At 43.6% G+C, this 9,802-nt stretch overlaps 1 protein-coding gene across 1 annotated transcript; it reads right to left on the bottom strand.

Annotated features, from left to right (window-relative positions):
* Positions 1-1,118: 1,118 nt before the first annotated feature.
* On the bottom strand, positions 1,119-8,770 carry LOC128408845 (vomeronasal type-2 receptor 26-like; the record flags this gene model as incomplete). Its single annotated transcript, XM_053378868.1, has 6 exons — positions 8,685-8,770; positions 6,605-6,896; positions 5,344-6,147; positions 3,833-4,060; positions 2,308-2,434; positions 1,119-1,861 (listed from the first exon to the last, which is right to left on the bottom strand). Coding segments are annotated over exons 1-6 (2,280 nt in total), but the record flags the coding sequence as incomplete, so codon positions are not given.
* Between the last annotated feature and the right edge of the window lie 1,032 nt (positions 8,771-9,802).

Raw genomic sequence — 9,802 nt, 5'->3', positions numbered from 1 at the left:
CAGATGGGTGGGATATAAATAATAAATTATTATTATATTATTATTATTTTTTAAAAGTGGGGGCAGAGAGAGTGCGAAAGAAAGACAGAGGATTGCCCAGTGCAACTGGCGCTGGGAGGTTTCTGCTGTGTTTCAAATGCTGTGGCATTTCAGGAGTGACTTTGGTTTGGATGCTTGAAAACTAGCCACGAGTGTGTGCGAGAGTGAAATGAGGTGGGAAGAATTGGCAGGGGTTGGGCTGGGGAGTGTTGACAGAGTGACAGGGCCTCCCTGACTATCTCCCCCCACCCCTCCTTTTTCCTTTTGCCCATGGCCAGGCTGAACATCTGATAAGAGGTGAATTAGGAGGAGAGTTGAGAGACAGACCAATAGCTGCTGCCACTGGGAGTATCTTGTGATTCACATGTAAGAGGCTTGAGAATTGCTGGCTGCTTCTTTCTTTCAGTGTGACAGCCCCCACCCCCATGTTAGACCCAACTCGGTGAGCCTGCCCTGTACAGAAACAACCGTAGCCAAGAAGGAAAGACCAGCAGCTGCCAATGGCCAGTTTGATGGATGACAAGGCAATAAACCAGCACTTCTAAAACATGAAGTACAAAAGGTCTGTGACTAGTGGTGAGTTATTATGCATTGATTTTTATTGTTACCAACATTCTTATTTAGACAGGCCTACTCAGGTGTTTATAAAGCTTGTAAGAGTTTTAATTTGTCTTAGTTTATTCTATTGTGGTTTTGGCATTTTATTGCTTTATCCTTTTGGAAACTGCTTTGAAGGTTTTTCCCTACAACGAAGTGGAGTGTAAATTTTATGAAATATTTATTAAATAAATAAATAAATAAATAAATAAATAAAAAAAGGGATTTACCATGTGTGAAGCTACATTTGAATGAGAAGTACTGCAGTTCCATTACTGCTGCACTGCAGTTCAGCTATAAAATAATATTTTCAGTCAGGTGCTGTCTTTAGCTTTTGTTGTGAGATGCCCCTTTGTATTCAGATCAGGCCTCAATATGATTATGTAGCACTTGGGAAGAAAGATGCAGCCCAGAAGCCCAGCACTGGAGGCCAATATAGAGAAGACCTGCACGGCTACCATGAATTTCCCTTTGGTGCTCAGGTAAGTGGGCACAAAGGACACCCAAACACTGCAGAAGACCAGCATGCTGAAGGTGATCAGCTTGGCTTCATTGAAGGACCCTGGAAGCTTTCTAGCTAGGAAAGCCACTGTGAAGCAGATGGCAGCCAGGAAACCCATGTAGCCGAGGGCACCATAAAACATAGCAGCAGACCCTTCGTTGCATTGCATGATGATCTCTCCAGGCTGAGACTGCATGTCAGAATCTGGGAAAGGGGGAGAGATGCCCAGCCAGATGGTGCAGATGACAACTTGAACACCAGAACAGGAAATAACAATGGAGTTGGCCAGACTCTTCCCCAGCCATCTCCTCACTGTGTTCCCGGGTTTTGTGGCCATGAAGGCCAGCACCACAGTGATGGTTTTAGCCAATACAGAAGACACGGCAACTGAGAAGATGATGCTGAAGGATGTTTGTCGGAGAAGGCAGGTCAATTTCCTTGGCCAGCCAATGAAGAGGAAGGAGGACAAAAATGAGAGCAAGAGAGAGACGAGGAGGATGTAGGAGAGGTCCCGATTGTTGGCTTTGACAATGGGAGTTTCCAGGAATTTAATGAAGATTCCTATCACAAAGACTGTGGCTACAGACAATACGAGTGCCATGGAAGTCAAGAGGACCCCCAAAGTATCTTCATAGGCTAGGAAGCTGATAATTTTGGGGACACATTGATCTTGGTCCTTGCTCGGATGCTCATCTTCTGGACATTTGTTGCAATGCTCTGCATCTGCAATGAGCAAGAGAGATCACTGTCATGGTATCTCTGTTCCATCTATAATATTGACCTAGACATTGCTTGGAACATCATTCTGGGTGGCAGCTTAGACCCAAAGCATAGAATTTTCCAAATAATGCAAATGAGACTCCAAGGTGCGCATTGGGATTTCACCCTCCCTGTGTTTAGTTCTACGGAAGATCCACCTTTTGGATCAGACTCTTATGGCTGGTGAGACCAACTATCATGTCACACATTGGTTTTCATGCCCACCTCCTCCCCCAGGATCATCCATCCAGCTCATTAATCGTGAAGTTAGCATTTGTTTTTCTAATCTCCAGAAATAATGTAGGATCACACTTACCCATTTCTGGAAATTAAACAAACATACAGAAACATACCCCAAATTATGTCTGTGCTCTCCTGAAAGGGCTTCCTTTCTCCCTGGCATTCCTTACCTTCCCGAGTGGAGAAGGTCCCTTCTGCACATGGTGCACAAGCATAGCAGCACAATGACTTTCCTTCCTGAATCACCTTGACGTATCCTGGGTGACAGCTTTTGGTGCACTGTGACTGTGGCAAGGTCTAACCATAAAGAGAAGGAAAAGGCTTGGAAGTGTATCAATAAGCTCTAGAAGTGGCTTCTTAGGTTTACCCGTCTTGTTCTCAGAATGGCCTGTAGTCTTTCAGAAGCTGCATTCATCAGTTTTCCACGTTTCCTTAGTGAATAAATTTTCTAAACTGATATCTGCCTCTTGGCATATCTTATTAATTACTTAGTGTTGCCATAGGTCTGGGATTCCAGGACATGTCCTCGTTTTGGGGGCCGATGTGCATTTTACATGAAATGTGCGTGTTTGGGGTTTTATAAGACATTATTATTATTATTATTATTATTATTATTATTATTATTATTATTTGCACATGCTTGGGAGGGTGATGTGCTCTGGAAATTGAAGTGCAGTATCAGAGCAAGGCTGTTGCAGTGAATATTAGGTAAGAGCTGGGGTCATGTTTCTTCTCAGGCTGGCATCAACTTGGGCTTGGGTTCAGCCTTGGGCACTTTGGGCTTGGGTTTGGGCTGCTCTGCATGCCTCAGCCACTGCCACCCCAAGCCAGGACAAGAGGTGTGTGGTCGTGGCAGTGCGCCCACACGTGTGTGCCTCTTTACCAGGCTTGGGCTGGCAGCGGCTGTGACTGTCCTCCCCCCCCCATCACGATATGGTAACCCTAAATGACCTCTCTTTTACTACCCAACAAATTACTAGAGTGCATGGTTTTCCTTTCACCCATTTCAACTTGCCCTCATTTCCTTTTCTTTATGAAGTGTTTATATACCACTATTTATATACCACTATTTAACAACGGACGCGGGTGGCGCTGTGGGTAAAAGCCTCAGCGCCTAGGGCTTGCTGATTGAAAGGTCGGCAGTTCGAATCCCCGCGGTGGGGTGCGCTCCCATTGCGAGGTCCCAGCGCCTGCCAACCTAGCAGTTCGAAAGCACCCCCAGGTGCAAGTAGATAAATAGGGACCGCTTACTGGCGGGAAGGTAAACGGTGTTCCGTGTGCTGCGCTGGCTCGCCAGATGCAGCTTTGTCACGCTGGCCACGTGACCCGGAAGTGTCTCCGGACAGCGCTGGCCCCTGGCCTCTTAAGTGAGATGGGCGCACAACCCCAGAGTCTGTCAAAACTGGCCCGTACGGGCAGGGGTACCTTTACCTTTACCTTTTATTTAACAACAGATCAGGACATTGTCTAGAAACATAAAAACACTTATCCAACTATAAAGATGTGCACATGCTATATTCTCAAGACTAAATGTACACATCTATAAACACATATACATGTCCTTTTATTTATGTCTTATATTCAAATAGCTTCCTATTTTGCTGATATATGTATATTCTTAAAAACATTGCAATGTGTGAGAGGTCTTACATAGGAATCAATACTGATAAATTTTCCATCCATGGCTTTCCTCACCTGGGTAAATCCCTTGAGCCGCACAATGGCATCCCTGTCAATGTGGAACCAAGTTTCTCGGGATGGCTGATGCTGTAGACTCCCAATTTTCACTGAAGCCACTGAAGTGTTGGGCCACACGATCCAGGTCAAAATATCAAGGCTGGCTGCAAGTTCCCCACCTTTGTTCAAATACACGCCATCCATTGAAGTATTGTAACACTCAAAGTTGCTTAGAAAAGGGTGGAACTAAAATGGCACACAGAGAAAATGAAGGTTATTTCAGTGCTGCCCATTTGGGGATAAATTTCCCTTCTTAATCCAGGCAACACAGAGAACAGAGTAACCACAGCACAGGCAGGATTCCTTCACATCAGGAGTTCAATCTGGGGGCAGGAAATGGACCCCCTGAGACTTCGCTTGGCTGGGGAGATACCTATGTCATTGTCCTGGAGCTTGAGGAACAGTAGACTCAAAGATGCCAAAGTGATGGTGATTTTTGCTTTGTGAAGATTTTTTTCTTGGAAAGCAAGTTGACGTCTAATTTTAAATGTGTTATGGAAAGAGGAGTTAATCATCCTTACCTTCCCATCTTTCTCAGCAGAAGGTGAAGGCAATTTATATACAGTTAAAGCTTTATATTCAGCAATGTGAATTCCCTTATTCATTCCTTTAAAAACAAACTTTGCCTCATAACTAAAAAGATATATATATTTTAAAATCTGATAGGCTATGAGAAGGTATTGGGTATAGACATAGAGTTGTGGAAAAATTCTGATGGAACTTAAGTTCTGAGGCTCCCTGTGCAGGTGTCTCATTTTTTCTAATCTTCCTTCTGGAAGGAGACTTGATACATAACCCCATTAGAGAAGGTACTTGTAGCATGAGCATGAGTTTGACCAAACTGCAGGAGGCCGTGGAAGACAGGAGTGCCTGGCGTGCTCTGGTCCATGGAGACACGAAGAGTCAGACACGACTAAACAACTAAACAACAACAACAACTAGTAGCCTCATTCCCAGCACTGCTCAGGAATTCCAAATATCAGTGCAGTTTTGAAAGCCTCAGCCCACTATATTGATTCAGAATGACACCTAATTACATTTGAATATACACACACAGAAGAAGAGGAGGAGGAGGAGGAGTTTGGATTTGATATCCTGCTTTATCACTACCCGAAGGAGTCTCAAAGTGGCTGACATTCTCCTTTCCCTTCCTCACCCACAACAAACACTCTGTGAGGTGAGTGGGGCTGAAAGACTTCAAAGAAGTGTGTCAAGCCCAAGGTCACCCAGCAGCTGCATGTGGAGGAGCGGAGACGTGAACCCGGTTCCCCAGATTACAAGTCTACCGCTCTTCACCACTACACCACACTGGCTCACCACAAAACCTGCTCCCGGAGTTCAAGATCTAGGGGTCTCAATTTGGATCCAGGATTTGTGTTCCCTTGGAAGGAGGCACTGTGGAGACTGGTATCTTCATGCATATAATATGTATATTTCAGTGGAGCTATCAGGGATGGAAAAAGGAATACCTGCCATGGCTGTAGCCTCTGAAGCCTCCGCCTGTCTCCTCCACCCATCATTGCCACCTGCTTGGATCTGGATGTGTAAGCAACATTTAAGGCATGTGCCACAACATACGCACTGCTATAGATGTTGTAGTTGTCTGGAGAAAGACTCCGCACAAGAATATCCAGGGGCAATTCCCCTTTTTGTTCACATCTGAGACGTTCTTTCACAGAAAACAAGTGCTTTGAAAAGAAACAATCAAACACTTCCTTCCAGTAAGGAACTAAGCGACTGAAGTCAAAATTGTCGTGTTTTAGGGCAACCTCTGTCTGAATTAAGAAGGAAAAGAAACAGTGGCGGTGCTGGAAACGTAATCTCCAGTTAGAGAACGTTGGGGTGATGTCCCACAAAGCTGTTGTGATCCAGACTTTCCCCTCAGTGGACTGTAGCCACAATGTGAGTATTTGATTTATAAAGAATATTCCGCTGAAGAAAGAACGAGTCTCTGCATAGTGAACAAATACGTTGACTTGTCTCCATGTGAGAAATGAATGAACGTTAATTTTCACTTCATACTGAGTCATTTCTGGGATTCTGTATGAGACGGCAGCACAAATCCCATTCGAGGTGAGCATAGGGGTCAAGGACCTCATGAACCTTTCTCCGTTGTCATTCTCTGGAGCAAAGAGACCGATCCACGTCCATCTGAAATGCAGGAGCAACTTGACAATCCCTGTGTATTGGTGGTCATCTTTGGGGAGCATCCGGTAGAAAAAAGGGAACTGAGTTTTATCATTGATGTCATGGGAGACAAAACCATAACTAACCTGGAAGGGAATGGAAGAGAAAAGTGTCTTGCTTTGCTTCCTTTGAATCCTCTTGTATGCATCTCATCCCCATATCACAGAATTTCCATATCAAATATATATATATTTATTAATAGAGAAATTGTGCCAGGAACAATCCTAACCAGGTCTGCTAAAAAGCAAGACTTGTAGAATTTCTTGGAAATTAGCCCCAGGTAAGTTGGATTCAGTTGCAGCCTTGGGCTACACTTGGTAACCAAACCTTAGTCAGACTAATATTATGTCAATAGACTCTCTGTTGTATTCATTCTGTGTGGACTGGAGCGAAATTCAACACCCTGTAATCCAGAAGGATTTAGAAAGAAAGTAGGCTGTTGAAAGGTCAAATAAAGCTTGAGACTGACACTAACTTTGTCCATCAGACAGAGAAAAAGGCCATTCAAAGCAAAGTGAAATTAAAGTGCACCCCATTTCACACCTGTGGGATTTTGTAGATGCCCAACATGTTTGAAACATGGACAGCGATTTCAGAATCAGCACCTTCTAGGACAGCCAGCAGGTTATTCTGCCTTCCACATCTGTAGTTTGGAATACTTGCATGACCGGTATAAAGCAGCTCTACCATGGCGTCATATGTGATTCTTGCATTGTGATAGTTCTCAAAGATATTGTAGCCCAGGGTGATGTTGGGTAAGAGCCTGGGGTTCTGGTTGATCTCGTGGATGGAGAGCAGGAAGGCCAGAGTGTGGAGTAAATCTATGTATTTACTTCTGCAAGATATCATATATTCTGTATCATCACCCTCAATTTAACAACACATGTAACTTTCCTCACTCTGCAACATGAAGGGAATTTTAAAGCAATACAAATTTAGTTTTAGGGTGATACTCACGTTCAGTCATAAACAGGTTTTTAATAGCCAACCCACATCGAAATGTTGGGACAATCTTTGCCACAAAGGCAAGGCAAATGTGTCTATCCAGTAATGTAGTGCTATATTCAGAAGTGACAGTGTCTCTCATGACAGTAACAGCCATGCCACCTTCTAGGATTGTACAACCTTACAAGAAAGACTTTTCATACTATGTCATGATACAATAATAAAATTGAAAATGCAACTTAAAACCAATAAACAGCAAGGCAAAAGGAAATAAGGCATTGATCCAGGAGATTTGGAGACATACATCAAGGTCCAAACTTATGGGTCAGGTAAAAGCTTTAATCTGTTATAGAATCATAGAATCATAGAATCATAGAGTTGGAATAGACCACAAGGGCCATCGAGTCCAACCCCCTGCCAAGCAGGAAACACCATCAGAGCACTCCTGACATATGGTTGTCAAGCCTCTGCTTAAAGACCTCCAAAGAAGGAGACTCCACCACACTCCTTGGCAGCAAATTCCACTGTCGAACAGCTCTTACTGTCAGGAAGTTCTTCCTAATGTTTAGGTGGAATCTTCTTTCTTGTAGTTTGGATCCATTGCTCCGTGTCCGCTTCTCTGGAGCAGCAGAAAACAACCTTTCTCCCTCCTCTATGTGACATCCTGTGCTATGTGACAGTGTGCTATTCAAAATAAGATGGTGAAAATAGCTGGAGGGTTCATATTGCTCCCTTCCAGAATCGCATTGCAAAACAGAGACATATGAAGAGACTGGGATTTAGCAGGGACCGATGCAAGGACCCACCATCTCTTTTAATGAGGTTTATAGCATTAGATTTATGGTTTCCTACCATTAAACTCATCCCTGCATAATTTACTTACGGTCTTATGTGGATAAAAGGAACCTGGGAGAAAGAGCCTGGCAGGGATGCTCCACTTAGTGTGGGAATAATCCCACCGATGAGATGGTCTCCTGCTCTATAATAGTCCCAGGGATCATATCTATCTCTCACTAAATTCAAGGGACATTTTCCCTTCAGCTGCCCATAGACGTTGCAGAGCAGAAGTAGTATTATCAGGGACATGTCTGAGGCTGTCACTCACTTCCCTCTTGGCTGCTTGCTTCAAAGAAGCCAAAACTGAACAAAGCTGCCTGCTATCAATGATTTTTCTAATACAGATGAAGTCCCACCAGGGCTTCTCGTTCAAAGAGGGTGATATCACACTGACAGCATCCCTGCTATTTTGAAACCCCCAACCCAAGATCTCAGTGGAGGGCAACATATTTATACCTCGTCCTTTTTCAGGCTTGATTCAAGAAATTGCATCTTGTTGCTCCCAAATCTGGCAGTTTCTGCTAATGGTCTCAGATGTGATATTCAGGGAAGTCCCTTGAGCTTTGGCAGAATTAGAGAACTAAATCACCATGATTTACACAATGATAAAGGGAAGAATTGCCTCTCCAATGGATCACAAACTCTCTATGTGGCTCCTTGCACAGGTGCTTGGGTGGAGCAAAACTTGTTTACAAAAACTCAGCAATGATCCAACAAAACGAGGTTGGGATTAGAAAAAGCGGGCTGCATTATAGTGGAGAAAAATCTACCATCCACAAAGACCTCCTGTGAAAGATTTTGGGAAAACATATACATGTTAAGATTACAAAAAGAAACAAACACGAAATCAGCTCTCTGTATGTTGGTCAATTTGTCCTCATATTCACTGTTTTCAAAGATCTTGCTTCTAATGGGGAAAGTCACCATGGTGTTTTCTGTTCTAACAGATCTTTGTATTTCTCCCAGACTTTAAGAATCGAGTTTCTTTTTATATGATTATAGAATCCTTTGTGAACTTTTGCCTTATGATACCATAGATATCCATGCCAACCAAATCTATTATCATGTCCTTCCAAATCTAACAAATTAGCATTTGTTAAATTTATCCAATCATGGATTCAGCAAATGCATGATGCTTTATAATATAATCTTAAATCCGGTAGAGAGAAACCTCTTCTATCTTTAACATCTATTAATAAGGTAAAGGTAAAGGTACCCCTGCCCGTACGGGCCAGTCTTGACAGACTCTGGGGTTGTGCGCCCATCTCACTCAAGAGGCCGGGGGCCAGCGCTGTCCGGAGACACTTCCGGGTCACGTGGCCAGCGTGACAAAGCTGCATCTGGCGAGCCAGCGCAGCACACGGAAACGCCGTTTACCTTCCCGCCAGTAAGCGGTCCCTATTTATCTCCTTGCACCTGGGGGTGCTTTCGAACTGCTAGGTTGGCAGGCGCTGGGACCGAGCAACGGGAGCGCACCCCGCCACGGGGATTCGAACCGCCGACCTTTAGATCGGCAAGCCCTAGGCGCTGAGGCTTTTACCCAATTTATGTTTAATTCTTGGTTTCCCCCCTCTCCAGATAAATCTTCTAATGTCTTTTCCCCATTCTTTGAAACAACTCACACTGCTTACCACTGGGATTGACTGAAATAAAAACAACATTTTTGGCAATACATTCATCTTAATTACTGAAATTCTACCCAATAATGACAAACTCATCCTTCCCCAAATTTCTAAATTCCTTTTTTTTTATTTCCATAATTTTTCATAATTATCTTTAAATATATTAATATTCTTGACTGTCAACCATATTCCCAAATATTTAACTTTTTTATACAGACTTATCTTTTCTGCTATATCTCCTTTTTATCTTGCTCTGATCATGAGGGATCTGCTGCTAGGGTGAGAATAACCCCAGCCGGCGATCTCACAAACTCTGTGCCCATCAACAGAGGAGTCC

This window comes from Podarcis raffonei, chromosome 2, assembly GCF_027172205.1.
Source record: "Podarcis raffonei isolate rPodRaf1 chromosome 2, rPodRaf1.pri, whole genome shotgun sequence".
NCBI classification, from domain to species: domain Eukaryota; kingdom Metazoa; phylum Chordata; class Lepidosauria; order Squamata; family Lacertidae; genus Podarcis; species Podarcis raffonei.
This window is presented reverse-complemented; position numbering and strand designations above follow the sequence as displayed.